Source organism: Martes martes, assembly GCF_963455335.1.
Source record: "Martes martes genome assembly, chromosome: 3".
Lineage (NCBI taxonomy): Eukaryota > Metazoa > Chordata > Mammalia > Carnivora > Mustelidae > Martes > Martes martes.
In genome coordinates this window covers 75,991,175-76,017,876 of record NC_137890.1, presented here as the reverse complement: position 1 = coordinate 76,017,876, position 26,702 = coordinate 75,991,175, and the positions used below count along the sequence as shown (strand labels likewise).

Here is a 26,702-nt window from a genome sequence, read left to right as displayed (position 1 = left end):
CTGATGGGATCCAGTTATACGTATGTTAGACCTTCTCATCTGTATTATTTATGTCTCTTATCCTGTCCTTCATGGTTTTTATCATTTTATCATTCCAGTCTTTATTTTGAATATTTTCCTATGATATCTCTTCCAGTTCATTAATCCCTTCTGCTGTACTTCCTGTGCTTTTAAACCTACCCATTGTGTTATTAAATGAAGTTATTTTTTCAGTTTTATAATTTGTTTTCTCCTCAAACATCTGTTGTGTCCTATTCTTGAGCTTTTGAGACTTTCAGAATTTCCAGTCTTTTGTTTTTTTTTTTCATTTTTAAGATTTTATTTATTTATTTGAGAGAGAGCACACAGGAGTGGGGGGAGGGACAGAGGGTGAGGGAGAAGCAGACTCCCCACTGAGCAGGGAGCCCAACGTGGGGCTGGATTCGAGGACCCTGAGATCATGACCTGAGCCAAAGTCTGACACTTAACCCACTGAGCACCCCAGTCTTGTGTTACCTTAAGCATTGTATGCGCAGTTAGAACTGCAGAGCCTATCTGGAGCCCTTTCAAGTCTGTTTCTGTTGTTTGTGGTTTCTGCTAGTTGTCTTGTCACTTCATGTGCTTGGGTTTTTGTTTTTGTTTTTGTTTTTTTTTAATTAGGTTTAGACATTGTATTTGAAATTTTTCTTTAGAAATAAGTTATACCTAGGAGATGCTATCTCCCAACAATGAGCTCTTCAGTGGTGCCTGAAGGAGCTAGCAATCTAGGACTATATTGATCAATTTTTCAGGCTTTGATATTTGAAGCCAGCTGTAGTCCTCATGAGAGTCAGTATACTTCTTATTCATATTGCTCATAGAGTACTTCTTTTTATGGTCTTAACCAAAAGTGCCTGGGCATTTCCATGCATCCTTTCCTTCTTTTTCCCTGGTTTCAGTGGTCCTTGCACAGACTGTAAGTTTTATCTCCTTAACCCTGCAGGGTTGTCCAAAACATCATTCAGCTCTATTGTAGGACTGAACATATCTCTTCAACTATCATTAAATCCTGAGTTAGCTTGTTAATTATTTATTTCTTATACCATATAAATTTATTTTATTATAGTTTCTCTTGGAGTCACATGCCAGTTATATTTTCCATTTTTTGTTTGTTTGAATAATTGGAATCCTTTTTTTCTTTTCAAATGAAATGTTTGTAGACAAGTAAAAGGTAATAAAAAGAGGATCTGTTTAGGTGGAGACAGGGCCAATGTCTTAATTCTTCCATATTTTTCTCCCTTTACCCCTTACTGTCCTGAGTCATCTCATTAAAATTTTAAGGCTCCATGCAAGTTTGAAAAATTTGCCTTGCAAGAAAATTTCACATCAAAGATTTTAAGTGTATTCGAGGCATATAAAAACATATAATAAAAAACATACCTTTACCTTCTGCTTAAGGAATAAAACATTACAAAATTAAAGCTTCTTGTGTACCTTTCTGTGGGAGGGAGAAGAATAGTCCCCCCAAAGATATCCATGCCCTAACCCCTAAAACCTTTGGATATGTTAAGTTACATGGCAAAGGGAGATTTAAGTTGCAGATGGAATTAAAGTCTCTCATCCAGTGACCTTAAAATAGGAAGATTATTCTGGATAATTTGGTTGGCCCAAGGTAATCGCAGTAGTACTGAAAGTGGAAGAGGGAGGTACAAATGTTAGAGAAAGAGATGTGACATCAGAAGCAAGGTCGGAGTGATGTGATATGAGAAGGACTTCTTCAACTGTATTTCTTATTTTGAAGATGAAAGAAGAGGTCTATGAACAAAGAAATGTGGTTGCCTCTATAAACTGGAAAAGGCAGGGAAACTGATTCTTCCTTAGGGCCTCTACAAAAAAATATAATTGTGCTGACACCTTGAATTTAGCTCACCAAGACCCATGTTGGACTTTCAACCTGCAGGTGTATATTATAATAAATTTGTGGTGTTCAGCCAAGTTTGTGGTAATTTGTTACAGCAGCATAAGAAACTAATACACCCTCTCTGATCAGATTTACATCTCTTACCCTAGAAGTAACCAACACACTGGTGTTAATAATTCCTGTGAATGGCTTTGTACTTCTATACCACATGCATTTTTTTTATATTGTATGTACATTAAGTAATGCTGTGCATGTGTTTAAACTTAATATAAATGGTATTGAATGGTACTTCCCGTTCTGTGGCTTTGTGGTAAACATTGTTTTTGAGATACACATATTAAAAAAGTAGTTATGCCTTATTCATTTTATTGCTGTAAGTTTCATTGTAACTTGTGAAAATTATATAGGTATTCTCTTAATGTACATTTGGATTGTTTGATAAGCACTTTTGTTTTTGTTTTTGTTTTTGTTTTGTTTTAAAGGAATCAACATTTTAAAATTAGAAGATTTCACATTAAAGTCTATTGTTGGGGCACCTGGGTGACAGAGTCAATTAGGCCTCGGCTCTTTCAGCCCAGGTCATAATCTCAGGATCCTGATATGAGCCCTGCATCGGACTCTACACTCAGTGGGGAATTTGCTTGAGGATTTCTCTCCTTCTCCCTGCCCTCCCCCCCACCACCTCCCACATCCCATCTGTCTAAAATAAAATAAATCTTTAAAAAATATTTCTGGCTTACCTTTAAAAAAAATTAGAACATTCATAAACAATTCTCTGGAGTTGTGCTATCCAGTATAATAGCCACTGGCTACATGTGGCTCTTTAAATTTAAATTAATTAAATGAAATAAAATTTAAAGTTCAGTTTCTCAGTCATACCACCTTTATTTCACGTGCTCAGTACTCATACAACGCTGATGGCCGCTACCTTGGACAGAACATAGAACATTTCTGTCTAATAGAATGCTCTGTTGGACCGTGCTTGGCTACTGGAGTCATAAATACCCTCTTTAGTGTACTTGTGCTCTTCAGTTCACTAAAGCTCCCATATCACATGCACATTTTTGGCCCTTTCTCTGATAGAAGATACTTGCTCAGGAAGGTTTGAATCCCAGCTAACACTTTGACTTTGGCCATCTACCAGACGTTTTGGTGTGTCTGTTTTCTCATCTGTAAAATGGGGCTAACTAATTAGCTATTCTTGGCATTACATTTGTTAATATATAAGAAGAGTATCTGGTGCATTGTAAATGTTTGTAAGTGCTGATTGTCCTTATTGTGTAAATTATCTCCCTGATATCTCTGCATACTTGAGTATGCTGCCCTGCTTTTAGTAGCAAGTTAAGCAACAATGAAACTTTCTAGACACTGAATCCTCTTTCCTCTACCACCCTGTCTTTCACCTTTATTATAGGCATATTTCTTTCTTTCTTTTTTTTTTTTAAGGGAGGGGCAGGGGGAGAGGGAGAGAGAGTCTCTTAAGTAGACACCACATGCAGCGCAGAGCCCAAAGTGGGGCTCAGTGTCACGACCCTGAGATCATGACCTGAGCCAAAATCAGAAGTCAGGCATTTAAATGACTGAGCTTATTATAGCCATACTTCTTAGGACCTATTTGTTCATATTACCTTTAGTTCCTCACTTTCCATTTACTCTTAAATGCACTCCAGTCTGGCTTCTGCCTCCACCATTCCATTTAACTCCACTTGGCTAACATCACCATTCTGTCTGTTGCTAAATCCGGTGGACACTTACAGAGCCAGTATCACATAATGGCTAAGAATTCAGGTTCTGGGTTCTGCGTAGTTTGCTAGTTATGGCCCTGTACTAGCTACTTGCTTTCTCTAGGCCTTAATTAGTTCATCTGTAAAAAGGGGTTAAAGAAGCTTTCTGATAGGGTGTTATGAGAAATGAATGAATCAGTACCTTTATAGTGCTTACACCAATCTTAGGAATGTTATAGTCATTTAATGAATGCCTCCTATTATTATCATCAGTATTCTATATTTTAACATATTTCCTTTCCTGAAATATTTTCTTCTTGAAATAAGAAGCTCTTGATTTATTATACTTTACTTATATTTTGTACGTATGGCTTCTCTTTCTCATTCGGCTGTGGGAATTTCTTCTTGTCTTTTTTCCAATGTAAAAGTGAGAGTTCCTCATAAATAGATCCTACAAAGCCTGATTTTCAGGCCTTCTTTTCTTTTTCCCTTACACTCTCTTCCTAGGTAATATCATCAACTTGCAGGTGTCAGATACCTTTGAAATACTGAAGATTGTGTGATTTGCCTCTCTGGGCCAGACATATCTTTTGAGCTCAGGACCCATTTATACACTCATCTACTCACTTCCATTTTGATGTATGACAAGCTTCTCAAACTGAGCATGTTCAAATTTGAATTGTTTCTCTTTTTTCTCCTTTGCATTTGGCAGCATTATTGACTGAATTTTTACGTCAGTAATTTGGAAATTATCTTGGATATCTTTCTTTCAGTCAGTCACTAAGACCTGTTGATCCTTGCGTTCAAAATATAATTCCAATCTGTCCACCTTTTACTATCCAATCAGTTGCAGCTTCTCTGCTATTAATCTAGACCAAGCCACTGTCATCTCTTAGCTAGAAAATAGCCATAGGAGTTTTTTTTAATTGTGGTAAAATATAGATAACATAAAATTTAATTACTCTACTGTATACCATTTTCACGTGTACCATTCAGTAGTATTAAGTACATTCACATGTGCTGCCATCACCACCATTCTTCCACAGAACTCTTTTCATCCTGCACAGCTAAAACTCTGTACCTATTAAAGAGCAACTCCCCATCTCCTTCCCACCAGCCTGCGGCAACCACCATTCTGCTTTCTATCTCTATGAATTGAACTGTTTCAGGTATCTAATAGAAGTGGAATCACAGTAGTTATGAACCACACATAGGTTTTCATCTTAATTCTTGGTAGCCTACTCTGTTAAATATCCTCACTCTTTTTTTCTTTACCCTTTCTATTCTCCTCTCTGCATTCTTTTCCTCTAACCCTTCTTAACCTCTTTGCCCTTCCTTCTGTTCCACAAACGTATTTTTGAAAATAGGGATTAAATTTTCCGCTCAAAAAGCATTGAATGACTGATTCGATAAGAAAACAAAACTCAAATGTATTTTGCCTACAAGTGACTCACTTTAGCTTCAAGGATATACATAGACTCAAAGCAAATGGAGGGAAAAAGATATTCCATGCAAGTGGAAACCAAAGGAGAGCAGAAGTAGCTGTACTTAATGTCAGACAAAGTAGACTTTAACTCAAAAGCTATAACATGAGATAAAGAAGGTCACTGTATAAATGATAAAGGGATTATGTCTTTAAGGGGTTATAACAATTGTAAATACATATGATCCCAACATTGGAGCACCTAAATGTGATAAGTATATGCTAACATATGATGGGAGAAATAGACAATAATATAATAGAGTAGGGAACTTCAGTGTTCTACTTTCAACAGTGAATGTGATATCACCTAGGCAAAATCAATTAGGAAACATTGGATTTGCACCAATGTTATATGTATATAATATCTGTAACATATATATGTGTTATGCATGTATATATCTATATATAACAGTGTTGTATATATAGCATTCCATCTAACAGCAGCTAAATATACATTCTTCTCAAGCCTATGTGGATCATTCTCCAGGATAGATCATATGTTAGGTCATAAAACAAGTCTTAGGAAATTTAAGAAGATTAAAATCACACCCAGTATCTTTCTAGACCACAGTGGTATGAAACTGGAAATCAGCAACAGGAAGAAATGTGGAAGACTCACAATTATGTGGAAATTAAAGTACTACTGAACAACCAGCGGATCAAAAGGCAAATAAAGAAATAATCTTGAATCAAAAATGGAAACAGCATCCCAAAACTTTGTGATGCAGTTTTGTGAGAAAGTTTATCGTGATAAATGCCTACATTAAGAAACCGGAAAGATCTGCAGTAACCTCACTTTATAACTCAAGGAACTAGAAGAAGAACAAACTAAACCCAAAGTTAACAGAAAGAAGAAAATACCAAAGTTTGGTATTTTCAGAAATTAATGAAAGGGAGATCAAAAAGAAAATAGAAAATATCAATGAGAGAAAGTGATGTGTTTTTGAAAGCTAAACAAAAAATAGCTTTGAAACTTTTAGCTAGGGTTAAAAAACAAAAAACAACGACTTGGATAAATAACATCAGAAATAAAGAGGAGACATTGCAATTGATGTCAAAGAAATACAAAGGATCATAAGAGATGACTATGAATGATTATATGCTAACAAATTAGGTAACCTATAAGAAATGCATAAATTCCTAGAAACATACAGCCTACCAAGAATCAGTAAGAAATAGAAAATCTGTTCACAGTAACAAAGTAAGGAGATTGAATCAATAACCAGAAACCTCCCAACGAGGAAAAGCCTAGTACCAGATAGTTTCCTGGTAAATTCTAAATATTTAAGAAAAGATTAACACCAGTCCTTCTCAAACTCTTCACAAAAATTGAGGAGGAGGTCAGCATTTTGCAAGGCCAGCATTACCCTGATATCAAGCCAAATGAGGACATTATAAGAAAAGAAAACAGGCCAATATACTTACTGAATAGAAATGTAAAAATTCTGGACAAAATATTAGCCAACTGATTTCAGCACCATATTAAAAGGATCTTATGCTATAATCAAGTGAGATTTATCCCTGGGATGCAAGGATCTTTCAACATACACAAATCAATAAATGTGATACATCATGTTAATGGGATGAAAGATAAAAATAGATAAAAAAAAATAAAAATTATACAATCATCTCAATAGATACAGAAAATGCATTTGCCAAATACAGCCTCCTTTCATGACTAAAAATTCTTGACAAAGTAGATACAGGGGGAATATGCCTCAAAATAATAAAGGCCATATAAAACAAGACCACAGGTAACATCATACTCAGAGTAAAAAGCAAAATAGTTTTCCTCTAAGATCAGGGTGCTTACTCTTATCATTCCTATTCAGCATACTACCAGAAGTCCTTGCCAGAGCAATTAGGCAAGGAAAATAAAAGACATTCAATTCAGAGGAAGTAAAATTGTTTGTTTGCGGATGATATGATCTTATACCTAGAATATTCTAAAGACTCCACCAAAAAACTATTAAAAATATTTATCTATTCATTGTAGACGGAGAGCACAAGCAGGAGGGGCAAAGGGAAAGAGTATCTCAAGTAGACTCCATGCTGAGCAGGGAGCCCCATGTGGGGCTTGATCTCATGACCTGAGCTGAAACCGGGAGTCTGATGCTTAACCAGTTGCACCACCCACATGCCCCAAGAAATAATTTGCATTTCTATGCACTAACAACAAAGCATCTACAAAGAAATGAAGAAAAGAATCTTATTTATTTATTTATTTTAAAAATACTTATTTATTTGAGACAGAACAACAGTCAGGGGCAGAGGCAGAGGGAGAAGCAGGCTCCCAGCTGAGCAGGGAGCCTGATGTGGGACTCCATCCCAGGACCCAGGGATCATGACCTGAGACACTTCACCAGCTGAGCCACCCAGGCACCCCAAAACAATCTCATTTAAAATAGCATCAAAAACCATAAAATACTTAGGGGTAAATGTAATGAGAATATTTGTACAATGAAAACTTGTAAGACTTTAATGAAAGAAATTAAAGAAGACACAAATAAATGGAAGGATATCCCATGTTGGTTAAATGGAAGAATAATATTGTTAAAATGTCCATACTGCCCAGGCAATCTACAGATTTAATGTAATGTCTATCAAAATTCCAGTGACATTTTTCACAGAAATAGAGAAGACAATCCTGAAATGTGTATGGAACCACAAAAGACCCCAAATAGTCCTGAGAAAGAATGACAAAATGGCATCATCCTTTCTGATTTCAGTCTATAGTACAAGCTCACAGTGAAAAAGTATGGTACATAGACCGATGGAACACAATTGGGAGTCCAGAAATAAACTCTTGCATATTCTAATATGTGACTAGTATTTGACTAATAATACAAATATGTCATTTAATATTTGAGTAGGGAGCCAAGAATGCTCTTTAGAGTGACTAAGGGGTAAAGAGCCAGTTAGATATCTGCTCCTGTAATTCAGAAGGGGAATGATATGGATAAAGAGTGGCAGTAAGGCTGGGGAGCAGGGATTTGATAACTGACTAGGTAGGTGAAAGGAAGAGGAAAATAAAATAATTTCCTGATTGGGTAATGGTGAACCACAAAATTGGGCAAGTTGTGAAGGTCTGAGGACCAGGGCTGAGGTGAAAGTGGGAATAGGACAGTGGTTTGGAATCTCTAGGTACGGAAGCAGATCCCTCTGACTCTTGAATCCTTTCACTTCCCCTGCTTTCTTGGTAGTCCAGAGTTTGCAGGAGAAGGGAAAGATCTCTGACAGGCTTTCACAGGTCTAAATTTTCGAATTGGCCTTAGGTGTCCATCACTTTAACCTCTTATTCACCAGATATTTTTTAATTTGATTTTCCTTATCTCACATTTTATTTTGGAGATAAATCTTCTGAAGTAATTTTACCTTAGACTTTCTACATATAACTGTCAGAGTAGATCTGTTCTGAGAAATATAATGTGGAAATGCAGGCCAAAGAACATTTCCAAGTTTCTGTAAACATCACTTTAAATTCTTCCGCTTTTAATTCATCTTAAAGAAATCAAACATTAGAATCCAAGTTAACTCTGAAGCTATGGCTAATATGTTTTGTAAAACTGGGTTACTAGGATGAAATAGCTTATGTGTTTGTAGCTCTTTCTAGGTCTATTTCATATCTAGATCACTGCTTCAGACTCAGAATAGATTTATAATTATAGAGTTGGCCTTCATGCAGGTATTCTCATTCTTTGATATCAAATTTATGAAGTTTATGTATATACTTTCATCCTAGGACTTTATAATAGTAGGAATGAAGACAAATTATCCATAGAGTCACCAAGCTAGTCTTGCAGCAATGTGTAGTATGGGAAAATTTGTCATTTCAGTGGTCTGTGATATACTTGCTCTGCAGTCGTAAAAATACATTCACTTTTCATTATGAGCAGATAACAGTCTTCTCACAATCAATCTTTTCTCCAGATGTCTATTCAAGAACAATTTTATAGGTGTTTAATTACAAAAATTGTATCAGCTGACATGTTACATAATACAGATTTGTTCACAAAATGATATGAACTATTGTTTTGTCTGATGTGTCATTTAAAAGTATTTAGCTCTTTAAAGGTGTAAAAGATTGATTTATTAGGAGTAGCAAAGCTTATCTAACCTGTAGGAGATGTTAAGAGTTTATTAGAGTCAAAATTTGTTTGTACATCTCCTTTTGAGAACTGTTTGGAAATTGGTTTTCCCCACTACCTTTACATTTTATGATTGATCTAGTTCTGATAATCATAAGATATTTTCCCCCTTTTGTATAGTCTTTTGTGCCTTGTCTCTTGGTTTCAAATCATTCCAAGTGTATAATTTGTTAAATCATAGCTTTTATACACAATTTAAATATGTTTACTTCTTTGCTATTTTTTGGTTTTATGTAATTAAAAGATCGTAGATCTGTGAATGCCTCAAGGAAAACTTGAAACCTCCAGTAGTCTTTTGTTTAAGGTCTTTTGGTCCTCTTTTTGTTGTTTATATGATAATAGTGCTTTAAATGAAAAGTTTCTGATAGCTTGTTATCCATGCATTGCCAGATAAGTTGTTGGGAGGGAGTTTGAATCTGTGTGTTATGATAAGCAAAAATAATGTGCATATTAACTCATGTAGGTAGAGGAGATGTGTTCATTTATATATGACCCCTTTATTGCTGTGGTGAAAATGCCTAAGAGTATTTTACCTGGAAGCAATTTGTAAAAGAGTTGGTAGTCCCTCTTCCTGAACTGAGCAAGTGTAGCGTATGGTGGAAAATGCTTTCTGGAATCAAACTGCCTGATTTTGAGGTCCTGGTTTGCTATTCTCTAGCCTTGTGACTACAGATTCTCTCTTTCCTTTTATGTAAAATAGGATAGCAATAATATGTTGTGATGTCATTATTAAAGAACACTTGCACATAAAGGACAATCTGTATCATAAGCTATATATACTACGTAACTGATAGTTGTTTTTGTTTTTGTGAACCACCTATAAAATTCTTCTCATGACTACCTGAGTTAAAACAGCATTGTGGGTAGTAAGTAAATCAATTGTCCTAAGAATGGTTTTCTTCTTCCTCTGTGTATATATTTATACACACATATATTTAGATGTATATCTGTTTATGTATATATGTGGGTATATAAGTGCATATGTATGTATATGTATTTATGTACACATATTTACATATATATCTTGAAACGTGCTTATGTATGTGCACATAAATATTTCTGCAGAAAAAGCATGTGGCCAATGCTGTCTATACATAACTACATATGTGTAAAATACACATTTTGGTATAAATAATTCCAGTGCATGTATGGCATGGACTTTTACATTGTAATTTATCTTAAATGCTTAATGTGTAGTACTTGGCTATGGAAAATGCTTGGTTCATACTATATTCTTCTAGGAATCTGATTCATTCTCTGCCTGCCAGGAAGTTGCATTTATTGAATATTCACTTTTGGAGAAATGGGCTTTCTGGTATTTTGGAAAGTTGGAGGCAAAGTATATAGTTCCCGTTCCTGGGACATGACTCGGCTTCCTCCTCTCAGAAAACACTGAACTTGCTTCAAGAACTAGGAAAACACAGGACTTATAAGTCTACTAATAGAGTAATTTTCTACAGAACAGTATGAAAGTGTCAGATGTAACAGGTTAATGTTAATATTGCTGTAGGACTTAAGCTTCTCTAATTTGGCATGACCCTGCCTTGTGAGGAGAGATTTCCTTCACCCACTCTGAAGTAGACTGCATATTTCATTCCTCTGTGTGGCCCTCTGTTTCTGGTCAGATGTTACATATTTACCTAATTACAATGAGACTCTGTCCAAGTCTACCTTATGTGTAATCGGTGTTGCAGCAGTGGGTAGAAGGAAATGGAAGAAGAGGCAGGTTTCTTCTTGCCAGTTTTTAACTCCTGTGAGGCTCTGAGCCTGTATTTGGAAGGACTGTGCTTAGACAAGGTGAGTTTATCACTCCCTGACTCCACTCCTGTTTATTTATATGTTGAAAACAGCAAAATCTTAGTTTGGGCACTTGTTATTTGACTTTTAGATTTTTGACAATAGCTTCCTAATTACCCTTTTGGCCTCCAGTCTTGATCCTTCCAGTGTATGCTAATGTGTGATTTTTCTGTAAGTTTAGTCTAGTCAGATCTTAAATTTTCTTGTTTAACACTGTCAAATATCTATGTAATTCTGTTGAAACTTTCATAAATTTTATATATCTTTGACATATACCAAATTTAACTCTTCTCCCGCTGTAATTTTTTCCCTAGACTTTTAGGAAATCCTGTTTTTGGACCTGAGTAGGGGTGTTCCATTTAACTGGTTGTTTCTTGGTTTTTGTACATAGAATTGAATTGAAAATACTGCTTAGTATTTTAGTACATGGCATACTATCATTGTCAACGTGCAAGGCCCTCTATTTTTCTTTATTTTTCATTCTCTTATCTTTGCCCATTTCTCTTATCCCATTATAATCAGCTTCCAGTCTTCTTTTTTCAGTGTATATCCTTTCAGCCCCTATTCCAATCTAAATATCTTTAGAACATACTTGTATTCCTGAAAATATTGTTTGTGTAGGGTTGTAAGTTTTCATGTAAAAAAAGATCATTCTTTTTAAAAATTTTCTGTGTCTACTTAACTATACATAGACCCAATTCATTTTTTTTTACCATATATTCTCAGTATATGCATATACCATGTGTCACTAATCTGCTCCCAGTGATGCACACACAGTATACCTCTGTTTGCTTCTACAACTGTCACTTTTTGCAGCTATATCCTGTGGTACATAAAATCAGAAGAGAAATTGCAGGTGTAGGAAATACACATACTTAATATCACTATTCTAGATTGCTTTCTAAAATGTTTGTGCTAGTTTATACTCTTAGTAATAATAGGAAATGAGGGATACCCTTCCTTTATATTTTCACCAGTTTAAATGAGAACCATTAAATAATGTTAAATATTAGTCTTTAAAGATACTAGAAACAAAAATAGAATGCAAAAGTGAGAGAAAAGGTGCATATTCATTTAAGTAGAAAAACTTTTGTGGCCTGATTTTTCTTTATAAATTCAGGTTTAACACTTTTTTGCTAATGATAGAATAAAGATTGCATGTAAGAAGCTGTAATGTAAAGACTTCAGATCCCATCCAGTTTATTTGTTCAACAAGGAGCATTCATAACATTCTTTTCAATTATAGAGTATTGGTGACAGGGTAGAATGTAGATTAAGGGAGATGAAGACATTTTTAGGGTGTTTTAATAACTTCAATCTTAAATACTTATTGATAGTAATACTTGGAATATAATATATGAGCATTTAAGAAATGTTTGGGTATATTCACATGCCTGATGTAATACTACTTTTAAGAAAAAAATATTTGGGGTCAAATAGAAATAAGTGTATATATGAAATAGGAGGAAAGACCAACCATTTGGGAGAAAAATACTATGCATTAATTTATGGTTTTAGAGTTGCTTATTTCTTTGACCATGAATATTAAGGAGAAGAAAAATGATTATAGGTGACTGATGTCAAGATAATAGTTCTTAAAGTCAAGATGCAATGACTATAATAACTTTACTTTTTGTAAGAGTTGTGTTCAGAAAAGTGACACTGTGGGCAGATGACTTAAGAGAGATTGATAAGTAGTAATCTATTTCTAAGCAAAAAGCCAAGTTCAAGTGTGGTTTTGGTGCAGACAGAAACTTTCCTAGGTTTGACATCACAGGGACTGCCTGTCCTGTTTACTGTTTTGAGTTTACTATTTCAGAAGTTGCTTCGTATTTGAGTATGATTGCCCAGGAGTTAGAGTAAGCTGAGTTACACCCAAAAGAAGGTGGCTACAATCTCAGTAATTAGTGTGTTTGCATATTTTAGTGAAATCATGAGCAAATTGTAGCCAGGAATTGGACTCACACAAGGAATGACTAGGGATACAAAGAGCAATATTATGAGTATTTTTATTAGACGTAATAGTATCTATTAACAATTCAGAAATTTAAACCAGAAAAGAGGTTGGGGGTTGGTGAGAGCATGCAGATTTAGCCCAACAGTCTTTGGTTCTGGCCATTTAGATCTTGTTCTGTGGATCCTGGGTGGAAGCTGTCTCATTCTCCAGGATCATCTTCTGGAAGATTCTTAGGAATCCTCAATTTGAGGTCTCTGGCTGGGACTGTCTTCCAGTAATTTGAGGATGTGTTATGTCATTGTAATTGAGAGCTGTGCATCCAAGGAGTTTTACTGCTGTTTTAGTTGTCAACAAAATATGCCAAGGTCATTTCCATGGGGGTTCAAGTGCAGTCTTTCCCTAACAATGCTGAAAAATAGCCGGTTACCTATTCTGAGAGCATGTTGAGCTGATTAAGTATCTAGCAAGGGAAGATAAGATTGAACAGCTCTGGAAAATTACTATGTTAACTAGAATTATTTATGGGAGAGAAAGGCTCCTGTATTAACCATATATTACACAATTTCTAAAGATTCAGTGAGTGATTACCCACAGAATTAGAAGGTATTGTGAACAGTGAGGACTTCAATCAACCTGCAGGACTCCTTGATTTCTACCATCAAGTGTGCTATGCTTGTTTCTGATTGACAAGGATATTAAAACCTAGAAACAAAAATCAAATTGAAACAGTTATTGTACCAGTTTTTCTATAAGAACATGAGTCTGCCTCTTCTTGACTTGAAGTATATAAAACATTAAACATATATATCTACATGAATACATTTTATTTGCATCTAATCTATAAAGACTGAACTTCTCTTTTGATTGGACAAATAAATCAATTTGGAGAGAACAGAGTTTTCAAAATAGGAAATCCAAAATTACTTTAAGTCTAAAAGTTTATTATTTTGATTTGGGGACCTAAGTCACAAAAGACAAAATCAAAAAGAATTTTAAATTATAATAATACATGAGCCTTAGTCGTGGTATCCAAAGGTAAAAAGTAGTTCCACGCAATATTTGAAAATACTATAGCAATAGGAATAATAATTATTAGGACCTTTAATCTTTTTAAATAAGGAGATTTTATTAAAAATGATTTTAAAAATGGATTAGGCCCAGTGATATATATTAAGAGCATTCTTTCCCAAAATGGAAATGTTAAGATCATTAGAAATACCTAAGGTATATCACACTACAGCAAGTTAGGTGGTTGAGTTCACATCTTTGTAGCATTCAGCCAGCCCAGCTTGTTGTCTTATACCATCACTAAGATTCCATACTGTAGTCTAGCACCCTCCCAGGCCTTTTCCCTGCAGTAACCATCAAACTGCAGCACACAATGACAGTTGCTTATGATGTGCTTCCAAATTACTGCATAATAAAGATAATTACATCTTCAGTTTAACACATTAGACTTTGTGTAATTCACAATTTTTACTACATAACTAAACACAGTGATTAGTTCAGCTGTTTATTTCCTTCTCCCCTCCCCCCCAAAGCATGACTTTTTTTCCCCTAAAACATGAAGGAAGCAGTACACTGATTTCACATTCTGGCTCAAGCTCCTTGGTCTGGCCAACTCCTCCATAATGTTTTCCTGTCATTGCTGCTGACAGTGTAATTCTCCAGAACAGAGTCTTAAACTCCAAACCACATCTACTGACACTGTAATCAATACTTCATGATTTTACGGCATGCAGTTGCTCTAGAACTTCTAGCTTCTAAAACTGCTATTGAGAAGTCCACAGGTATCCCGATTCCTAATCCTCTTTTAAAATTTAATTTTATTGAGTTATAATTCACATATAGGATTGTGTAAATTTAAGGTATACAACTTGTTGACTGATAAATTTATATATTGCAATATGATTACCACTGTAGTGTAACTAACACTTATGTCACATAATTATCATTTCTTTTTTTGGTGGGAAAATTTAAGATCTAGTCTCTTAGTAACTAACTTTGAAGTTTATAATACGGTGTTGTCTATAATCACTATGTTGTTCACTGAGTCTCCGGGTCGTTTTTATCTACTGGTTGCAAGTTTGGTTACAATGTCTCCCCAGTGTGTCCAGCATCTGGTAACCACCATTGTGCTTTCTGTTTTTATGAGTTCCGGGATTCCACATGTAAGTGATATTGTACAGTGTTTGTCTTTCTCTGATTTATCTCACTTAGCTTAATGTCCTCAGGTTCATCCATGTTGTCACAGATGGCAGGATTTCATTCTTTCTCATGGCTGAGTAATATTGATCCTTTCTGAGTGACCCATTACCTATCTCCCCTGCAAGCATGTTAAATCTGCTCGTCTCTATTTTTCTGAAATGTCTAAATATTGTGTCTTGATGTAGATCTATTTTCAACTATTTGTGATGGGAACTCATTGGACCCTTTGAGTTTTATAAACCCTGTCATTCAGTTTAGGAAGTTTCCTTGAATCACTTCATTAATTTTCTTTCTTTCTGTTCTCTGTTCTTTCTTTCTAGAACTCCTAATTATTTGTATACTGGATTCCATGGGCTGGTTGTCTGATTTTTCTGTTTTTCTTTATTTTATTGTTCTATTTTATAGAATATCTCTTCAACTTTATTTTCCATCCAACCAATTCTACCTCCAGAAATACCTCATACTCTCAGTTCTCTGCTTTTGGAGGAATTTGCTATGTACATCTCATTGGTTCTCAGCTTTCTTCACTATCAGCTTCTGAGTTAGTTTTCCTGGATCCTCTCAGTCAGTATTTGTACCCTTACTTTTTAGTTTCCAAAGTTTTATGCTGCCTTCTCTCCATTTTTCATCTATATGAGTTTATATCTTTTAAACCTTTCTTTACCATAGGTTTAGTAGGGTTGTAGGAGGGAAGTGAAATTTTTTTTTTTAATTTATTTATTTGACAGATCACAAGTAGGCAGAGAGGCAGGCAGAGAGAGAGGAGGAAGCAGGCTCCCCGCTGAGCAGAAAGCCCTATGTGGGGCTTGATCCCAGGACCCCGGGGCCATGACCTGAGCCGGAGGCAGAGGCTTTAACCCACTGAGCCACCCAGGTGCCCCGGGAACTGAAATTTCATATGTGTATTCACTACGCTATTTTTTTTTTTTAAGATTTTATTTATTTGACAGATCACAAGTAGGCAGAGAGGCAGGCAGAGAGAGGAGGAAGCAGGCTCCCTGCCGAGCAGAGAGCCCTACACAGGCCTCCCTCCCAGGACCCTGGGATCATGACCTGAGCCGAAGGCAGAGGCTTTAACCCACTGAGCCACCCAGGCGCCCCTTCACTATGCTATTTTACCAAAACACTGCTCATTTTTTTTAACTACTCTTTTACAACCATTTTATATTATTGACTTAATTCTCCTGTCTATTAAAAGCAAGTGTTCATTATGGTTTCATCCTTCTCTTTTTGGTCTTCTCACATAACATACTTTTCCTCAGCTTTATTTATTATTTATTAATGTAATATTTTCTTCACATACTTACATGTTTTTTACTCTCCCTGAAGTAAAGCACATCACATAAACTCTATACCCCTCTTAGGAGACAGCTGACATAGAAGACGCTCTCCCATCTTACCTCTGCCTGTTCCTGAAATCATCCATTCTCAGAGCTGTCAGCATGTTTGATGCTATGAAACTGCTACTGCTTCTCTGCTGTACTCTGAGCATGTCACACCTCCCCTGTGCTTCTGTATTTTTGTACATGGCTATTCCTACTTTTTGGGATGTTGGCTGCAGCTACTGATTTCTCTCCCCAGCCCCTCCCTCCTTTCCTGACAGACATCTGAAGTCTTAAGAATCTCTGCCTAAGTAGTCTCTTTCTGAAGCTTTCTTTCGTCTTGCTTCAATCCTTCAAGCTATAGTCTTATCCCCTCTATTTATAGCACTTAGAACACCTTAGTACGATTATTTATTTATATAGTCTGACTACTTCAACTGGATCATGACTGAAACTAGGGAACAGATCATTTCCCTCTCCACTGTGCCATTTTACTATGACTGTGTAGATGGTTATATAACTAAATGTACTCTGTAAACCACAAAGCACTATTACATTATGTTAATTGTGTTCAGTGATTTTCAAGAGAAAGTTGCCTTTTTGATAATTAAACATCTTCAGTTTTTTTATTCTATAATTTCACCTTTCTCATCATTTACTTTTATAAAATATAAGACATATAATTACTTGGGATGGGGGGTGAGGACTGTCTACAGATGAGAATTTTTCAGTTCATTGAGAAGACATTTACATCTAGCACCTTGGCTATTTATAAATAAGAGAAATTCGGGGTCATTGTTAAGGAGGTGAAGGGATAAGCCTTTGATTTAATTTATTTTCTTTCCCATCACTTTCTCCTTAGAGTGCTCAGATCTAAGATGCTATCCTCAAATAGGACATAGAGCAATTTATTACACTCCTGGGTTAATCTTCTGGTTAAATCAGTACCATATATGTGAAGGTGTGTAATAGACTTATTCTGACCCTGACTTCATTCTTTCTTTCTTCCTATCTATCTATTTATTTATTTTAAATATTTATTTATTTGTTTATTTTGAGAGAGAGAGCAGAGAGAGGGGCAGAGGGAGAAGGAAAGAGAGAGAATCTCAAGCAGACTACCAGCTAAGTATTTACTCCCCTGGAGTGTGGAGCCCTGTGCGGGGCTATTTTTCATGACCCTGAAATCAGGACTGGAGCCAAAACCAAGAGTCAGTTGCTCAACTGACTGAGCCATCCAGGCGCCCCTCGACTTCATTTTATTTTTGTGTCACTCTCCTTAACTTCTTTTTTTTAAGTCTTTCAGAAATCATTCAGACTTAATGAACATTAAGTATAGATACACTTAATGTATTTTTAAAATAATGGGTACCTGTGGAGCTTTACTAGAAAATACATTATAAAGCTGAATGTTATAAAACAAATCTTTTTTCTGAAAAATAATGTTGGAATTGGGATTTTTTTCCCCACAACTAAGGATTTGGTGTAAGTATGTTGTTAAAAACAAAGATAAAGCTATGTAAGTTTTAATAATAATTTAAGATAGTAAAGTATTAAATGAGCTTAAAGGAATTTATTTTATAAGGAGTTACTCATTTATTCAACCAAACCTTCTTTCATTGTATCTTGAACTCTACCACCTTTGCCCTTACTTTTAGTTTATGACCCTAATTCCCAACATCAGGAAAATATGAAAGCCATCAAGATGAGAACTCTCCCTAAAAGTATTCCTCCTTCTAGCCCTCTCTAATCTCCACCCCCCTCCCCCCGCCCCAGCATTTCAGTCTTTGCTCTCTAAATTTTTTTACCTCTCTCTCTGATATCAGCAACTCCTTTTCTCTGGGTTTCTCCTGTCAGTACTTACTCTATTTAGGTCTTTTCTGTCTTGAAAAAAATAATAATTGTTTAACCTGTGTATTACTCCAGCTACTAACATCTTTTTCCCCTTCAGATACCTATACTTACTGTCTTTGTTTGCTTATGTATGCCCCATTCATTCCTTAGCCTTCCGTAGTACACACTCTGCCGCTACATCACTCCAGCTATTTTTGCCTAATCTACTGTCTGGTGACTTCATCATTGCTAAATTCAGGGGACACTTCCCCATCCTTACCTTACTAGCCTTCTTTGCAGCTTCTGATGCTATTTACTATTCTGCCCTTTTTCAAAATCTTTTTTTTTTTTTTTTGACAGTGCTTCTCTTTGGTGTCACTTTACTCTCATAGCTTTAATTACTGTGGATATGCTGATCATAGTAAAATGGTGTCTTCAGCTTTCTCTAGAGCTTTAGACGTGTTTATTCAGCTTGGCATTTTCACTTAGGTGTCTCATATATAGTATAGACTCAACCTGCACAAGACAGAACTGTCGTCTTCCTGTTCCCTCAGATCTTTTCCTCCTGCCTTTTTTTATTTCAGTCAGTAATATGCCATTAACCTATTGCCAGAGCAGAAATCGTTTTCTTTGACTCCTCTTCCTTTTACCCAGAGTTCAGTCACCAGGTGCTATTGGTTCTGCCTTACATCACTCCAGTCTACCCCGTATGGCAGCCACCATTCTGTGGCCACCACCATCATCCTTCACCTGAGTAGTTTTAACACTGTTTACTTTTAACCGGCTTCTCTGCCTCCTGTTCTTATTTACTCCCCCTAAGCATTAAAAAGGCAGCCAGAGATATTTTTTTCAAATAAAATATAATTGATATTTTCTTTTTTTTTTAAGGTTTTATTTATTTATTTGAGTGAGAGAGAGAGAGAAAGAGCGCACAAGCAGGGGGAGGGGGGAAGGGAAAAGCAAACTCTCCCCACTGAGCAGGGAGCCTGACGTGCATCTCACGACCCTGAGCTGAAGGCAGACGCTTAACTGATTGAGCCACCCAGGCTCAATCTTTTCTTTTTTTTTTTTTTTTTTAAAGATTTTCTTTTTTTAAAGATTTTATTTATTTATTTGACAGACAGAGATCACAATAGGCAGAGAGGCAGGCAGAGAGAGAGGAAGGGAAGCAGGCTCCCCACTGAGCAGAGTCTGACACGGGGCTCGATCCCAGGACCCCGGGATCATGACCCAAGCTGAAGGCAGAGGCTTTAACCCACTGAGCCACTCAGGCATCCCCACCCAGGCATCCCTAATTGGTATTTTCTTATTAAAGAAATCTTAAATGGAGTGCTTCCTGTTATTCTTGGAGTAAAAAGACTTTTATGTTGTGGTTCCTAATTAATGCCATCAGCCTTATCCCCCATTGTTGTTGTTGTTGTTGTTGTTGTTGTTGTTGTTGTTGTTTTAAGATTTTATTTATTAGAGAGAGAGAGCGAGCACAGGCAGACAGAGTGGCAGGCAGAGGCAGAGGGCAAAGCAGGCTCCCTGGCAAGCAAGGAGCCCGATGTGGGACTCGATCCCAGGTCGTTGGGATCATGACCTGAGCCGAAGGCAGCCGCCCAACCAACTGAGCCACCCAGGCGTCCCTTATCCCCCATTGTTTATGGTGTCTGTTCTCCCTCAGATGGTTTTCTTTCACTTCATTTGTCTTCACATTGTGTTTTCCCCTTAACTCATAAAACACACACACACACACACACACACACACACACACACACACACCCCCAGCAGTTCCTGAAGTCTGATCTGGGAACTGCTAGTTACCCCTCACACACAGTCCTTTCAGAGTGTCCATGTGGTTGGCACTGTTTTCATTGTAGTGCTATGATACTGCAGTTGACCCTTGAATAACATGGGGGTTGGGGGTGGGCTCCGATAGTCCACCACTATCTAAAATTCATATATGGGGACGCCTGGGTGGCTCAGTCGGTTAAAGCCTCTGCCTTCGGCTTGGGTCATGATCCCAGGGTCTTGGGATCGAGCCCCGCATCGGGCTCTCTGCTCAGCGGGGAGCCTGCTTCCTCCTCTCTCTCTCTCTGCCTGACCTCTCTGCCTACTTGTGATCTTTGTCTGTCAAATAAATAAATAAAATCTTTAAAAATAAATAAAATTCATATGTAACTTTTACTTCCCCAAGAACTTCACTACTAATAACCTTACAATAAACAGTAGATTAATGCATATTTTATATGTTACATGTGATATATAGTGTATTCTTACAATAAAGTAAACTTGGAAAAAGAAAAAGAAAATGTTAAGAAAATCATAAAGTATACTTATAGTACGGTATTGTATTTATCAAAAAAAATCTGCATATAAGTGGACCACGCAGCTCAAACCCATCTTGTTCAAGGGTCATCGGTATTTCCTTTTCTCACTGTCTCGTGAATGTACAGTGAGTTTTTTCCAAAGGTGTCATAACATGATGATGTCATTGCTCTGGTGGCTAATAGGTATACGCTTTTGCATTTTCTGTTTTTAAAAGTTCCCATTTAAAAAAATCTAATAGGGTAAATAATGATAGATATAACAAAAACTCTTGAGAGTCTTCAGTAATATCCAAGAGAGTAAAGGGGTCCTGGGTCAAAAGAGTTCAAGAATTGCTGTTTAGGCTTCATTCCAGTGGTGTTTCTTTTGAGAAGTTTTTGCTTAGGTCCTCTACCAGAGTAACCATTGAGTAACCTCTGTGATTTGTACTTGCCCTGTCATAGCACTTATCATACTGTAATGTGGTGTGTTAGTTGTTTATCTGTCTAGACCAGTAGATGCAGAAAGCTCTATAGAACAAGGAACTCTGATGTATCCCCAGTACTGAGCACAGTTCTGAATACGTAGTAAGTGCTCAATAAACCATGTTGAGTGACTCTCTTTGAAGGTATTGGGGGATATGAGGACTATAACTTGTTTGAAATTATCACCATTTTGTACTTTAGTGATACATTCATTTCTTAATTTTTTGACCCACTGATATCTGAAAGGGTTTTAGAAAACAAGTTGTGTATGTGTGTTTGTTGAGTGTTACAGTACACACACGTACACATACATATATAGGAAGGAAATGTATACATATTAGAGCAGGAAGAACCTATTTCTGAGTCTTTGCCTTCCCAAACCATAGAGCCTTGGACAAATCTTTTTATTACTTTGAATCTGACTTTCCTCATCAAATAGTGGGATTGGACTAGATTATCCAAAACCTTTTTCCTATATGATATTCTGTGATTACATGTGAAAGGTATCAAAAATGTATTATGTGATTTATAATTATATTTTATTAAAAATGCACATACATTTAGTTTTATCCAAATATTAAAATAACTTTGTTTTTACAGGAAAGATGATAAAGACTATGCTTTAAAACAAATAGAAGGAACTGGGATCTCTATGTCGGCATGTAGAGAAATAGCAGTAAGTGAAGTTTTTTTATAATCATTATCATCAATTGACTTATGAGTGTCAACTATGTAGGTCTCTGAATTGTGTTTGTCACATATACACATTAATTGAAAGTTGGTAAATATTTTTCTTATTGACAATCTATAGAAAAATATATTTGTTTCCTAAGAGAAGTGAAGGTGGCATGTAGTTCTAGCAGGAATAACTATATAAGTTCATTTGTTTGGGAGTAAGTCAATATTAGTTGTTTATATAAATGTGTATTTTTCCAATAAATGTCACTAAATATTAAGGGTCCAGTTATTCATATTATTTCATTGGGTGCAATAAAAGTAAATGTGTATGAATCTTTCTATTTTAATAAGATGAGATTGATATCATTACTTACATGAACTTAAAATGAGATTGTATTATTTGATTTTCATTTTATCTGTTCATTTGAATATGTAAAAATATGTGCTGTTTTCTTTTGGAAGCATAGCTTTCCATATGGTGTTAGAATCTCATTTTGATTCCAAAGGAAAACATTCATGTTAATGCATTACTAAACAATTATTCACACATTTAAACTGAGTATTACTTCCATGAGATTTTACTTCAGTTGTTACTATTGTAACACTGTGGATTCAAATTTGTCTTTTCTGACTATAATCAAAATATTCTAGAATATATATTAAAATCTTTGTTTTTGTCACTTTTAGCCCTTGTATTTGTCAACAGATAATAGGCTGTTGTGACCTGGATATATTAATTTAAATAATTTTACCCATTTAACAGATTCTATACCACTGGGGTTTCTGTTAACAGCCATTTGTTGTGTATTATGTTGATGAGAACTAGAGTAGGTAAAAGTAAAGAAACAGAGCAAGTGAGAATCCCTGGCCTTAAATATTTACACACCGATGAGAAAAGGCACTCATAAATCTTATAATAATAGTGTATGGGAAGAAAAAAAAAAGGGCACCTGGATGGCTCAGTTGGTTAAGCAACTGCCTTCGGCTCAGGTCATGATCCTGGAGTTGGGGTATCGAGTCCCGCATTGGGCTCCCAGCTCCATGGGGAGTCTGCATCTCTCTCTGACCTTCTCCCCTCTTGCGTTTTCTCTCTCTCTCTCTCTCTCTCTCTCTCTCTCTCAAATAAGTAAATAAAATCTTTTAAAAAAAAAATGGTGTACGAAGAGCAATGATAGAAGTACATGGAGAGTGAGAAAATTACCCACATCTCTAATCAAGAGAATCAAGGAAGGTTGCAGATTTTGGAAGACATGTAAGAATTACCTCCATGAGGGGTGCCTGGGTGGCTCAGTGGGTTAAGCCTCTGCCTTTGGCTCAGGTCATGGTTTCAGGGTCCTGGGATCGAGCCCCTCCTCTGGCTCTCTGCTCAGCAGGGAGCCTGCTTTCCTTTCTCTCTGCCTGCCACTCTGCCTACTTGTGATCTCTGTCTGTCAAATAAATAAATAAATAAAATCTTTAAAAAAAAAAAAAAAGAATTACCTCCATGAGGGAAGAGTAGAGGTGAGGTGGAGGGCATTCTTTCATAACCAAAGGTATGCCGTGTTGGAAGTTATATTTCAAGTAATTGGTAGATTTTTAATGTTCTTGGATCTAAAGGAAGGATATCTGTACCTTAACTATCAGTTCTTCAATATCTACAGTTCTACATATTCTAGTTAGTTTCGAAGAATTAAAATCCATTAAACTGTGGTTAGTGATGTTAGATATCATGATGGAGATTACCTTTGGGGAGGGCCAGGGAGTGACAGAAGGGGGAGACAAGGGACCTTCAGGATTCTAGTAATACTGTTTCTTGATCTTGATCTGGGTCTGGTTATGTGGGTTTACTATGTGAGAACTCACTGCACTGTGCATTTATGGTTTTTGTGCTTCTCTCTTTATTAAACTTGAGCAAAATGTTTTAAAAACAACTCATTCATTTTAGGAACAGGCATTCTTCATGTATATGTTAATAACAATTCAGTTTGGCATAGAAAGAAATACAAAAACTTACTTTTAATGTGTTTGATTGTGGTTCTTCAATCTAAAGTGAGCAGAAATTTTTATTTTTGATGCAATTTACTAATTTTTCCTTTTTATGACTATTGATTTCTGTATCTGGCTGAATAAATCTTTACTTATGGTTGTGAAGAAGTTTTCCTTTGTTTTCTTCTAAAAGCTGTATAGTTTTGGTTTTGGTTTTTTGTTTCTGTATACTTAATTCATTTTTGTTTGTATAGGTGTGATGTAAGGTTTGAGCTTCTTTCCCGCCTTACTCCCTATGAATGTACAGTTGTTGTAACATCACTTCTTTAAAAAGATTCTTCCCGCATTGACTTTGTTTGGCACCTTTGTAAAAACTTAAGTGACTGTATAAGTATGGACTATTTCTGGGCTCTATTTTGTTCCATCTTTGTCTATACTTAACACCATTATCAGGACGCTCTAGCTTTACAGCAAGATTTGAAGTAAGATTGTATATGGCCACCAGCCTTATTCTTCTGTTTCAGGATTGGACTATTTTAGGTCCTTTGCATTATCATATAAACTTTTGAATCAGCTTGTTAATTTTTATTTCAGTAATATGACTGCTGGGATTATGATTTGGATCAATTCAGGGAATATTGACACATCCAAACCATGAATCTAAAAAGATATAGTTTCAGTTTTTAAGGTTTTCTTTAATTTTCTCTACAGCATTTTATAGTTTTTAGTTGTAGAGGTTTTGTATACCTTCTGTTAAATTCATTTCTAAGAGCTTCATGTTTTCTGGCACTATTGTATATGGGATTATTTTTAAATTTTTAATTTAAAATTTTATTTCCCATTTGTTTGCTTCTATACTTAGAAATAGAACTTTAAAAAGAAAAAATAGAACTTTTAAAATATTGTAAATTTTAGATATGTATGTAAATTCACTGGCAGGTTTTGATGATACATGCAGATTTTCTACATAAATAATTCTGTATGCAATTTAGAATAGTTTTCCTTCTTTCCATCTTTTTATTTTTGTTTCTTTTCTTTTTGCACTGGCTCAGGTCTTTCATATAATGTTGAAGAGTAATCAGGATGGACGTCTTTGACTTGTTCCCAATCTTGGTGAAAGTGTTTTCAGTGTTTCACCATTAGGTAAAATGCTAACCATAGGGTTTTTTAAATAGATGCTATCAGTTAGACTAAGGAAGTTCCTTCTGTTTTTTTTATAAGTGGTATCAAATTTTTCTACATGTACTGAAATGACCCTATAGTTCTCTTTTATTCTTATACATTGGTAGGCTACATTGATTTGTAATGTTTATCCAGTTTTGCATTCTTGAAATAATTCTTGCTTGGTTATACATTGCTAGGTTTGATTTAGTAATATGTTGTTAAAGAGTTTTAAGTGTATGAGTTTGAAGGATGCTGGTCTATAATTATGTTTCCTGTAATGTCTTTGTCTTTGGTATCAAGATTGTGCTGCCCTCATGAAACACATTAGGCAGCCTTTTTTCATCTCCAATATTCTGACAGTTTCTGTAAGATTGATAGTTTTTCTTCCTTAAATGTTTGATAGAATTCACCAACCAATATTATTTACTTAGTAGATAAAGAGCTCTTCAGATTTTATTTTTCATCTTGTGTTTGATATATTGTATTTTTTCTGTAATTTGTGTATTGCTTTTTTTTTTTTTTCGATTTTATTTATTTATTTATTTGACAGACAGAGATCACGAGCAGGCAGAGAGGCAGGCAGAGAGAGAGGAGGAGGCAGGCTCCCTGAGGAGCAGAGAGCCCAGTGTGGGGCTCAATCCCAGGACCCTGAGATCATGACCTGAGCCGAAGGCAGAGACTTTAACCCACTAAGCCATCCAGGCACCCCAATTTCTTTCTTTCTTTCTTTCTTTCTTTCTTTCTTTCTTTCTTCCTTTCTTTCTTTCTAAGATTTTATTTATTTGACAGAGAGAGATAGAGGGCACACGAACAAGTGGCAGGAAGAGGGAAAGGGAGAAGCAGACTCCCCACTGAGAAGAGAGCCCAATGCGGGGCTCAGTTCCAGGACCCTGGGATCCATGACCTGAGCCGAAGGCAGACGCTTAACGGACTGAGCCACCCAGGCATCCCTGTAATTTGTCTATTTTGTTGTTGAATTTATTAGCACAAAGTTGTTCATAATATTCTGTTATCATTTCGCATCTATAGTTTCTGTGGTGATCTCCTATTTCATTGCTGGTTGTAATTTGTGTTTTCTGTTTATATCATTGATCTCTGTTCTTATCTTTATTATGTTCTTCCTTCTACTTTGGGCTTACACATCTCTTTTATCTTCTTAAGATGGAACCCTAGGTAATTGATTTTAAATTATTCTTTTCAATAAGCAATTAAAACTATTAATCTTCCACCAAGCAGTATTCTACTTGTATTCCGTAAGTTTTGTTATATTGTATTTTCATTGTCATTTAGTACAGAATATTCTCAGTTTTCTTTGTGATTTTTGTCTTTTATTCATGGATTATTTAGAAATATATTGTTTAGGGGCACCTGGGTGGCTCAGTGAGGTAAGCCTCTGCCTTCGGCTCAGGTCGTGATCTCAGGGTCGTGGGATCAAGCCCCGCGTCAGGCTCTCTGCTCAGCGGGCCCCCTCTCTCTCTGCCTACTTGTGATCTCTCTCTGTCTCTCAAATAAATAAAATCTTTAAAACAGTATATATATTGTTTAATTTTGGGGGTGCCTGAGTGGCTCAGTTGGGTAAGTGTCTGACTCTTGATTTGGGCTAAGGTCATGATCTCAGGGTTGTGAGATTGAGCCCTGCATTGGGCTCCATGCTCACCCTGGATTCTGCTTGTCCCTCTTCCTCTGCTCCTCTTATCACAACGCAGTCTCTTGTCTCTCACACTCTCTCAAATAAATTAATTAAATTTTAAAACATATATATAGTTAATTTTT

At 36.0% G+C, this 26,702-nt stretch overlaps 1 protein-coding gene across 2 annotated transcripts in view; it reads left to right on the top strand.

Annotated features, from left to right (window-relative positions):
• The window catches only part of CDK8 (cyclin dependent kinase 8), a 122,442-nt gene that overhangs the window by 35,672 nt on the left and 60,068 nt on the right, over positions 1 to 26,702 (top strand). For both annotated transcript variants that reach the window (XM_080798198.1, XM_080798197.1), the window contains exon 2: positions 21,723 to 21,798. In XM_080798198.1, the coding sequence (XP_080654324.1) occupies positions 21,723 to 21,798 (76 nt within the window). The remainder of the gene's footprint in view (positions 1 to 21,722; positions 21,799 to 26,702) is intronic.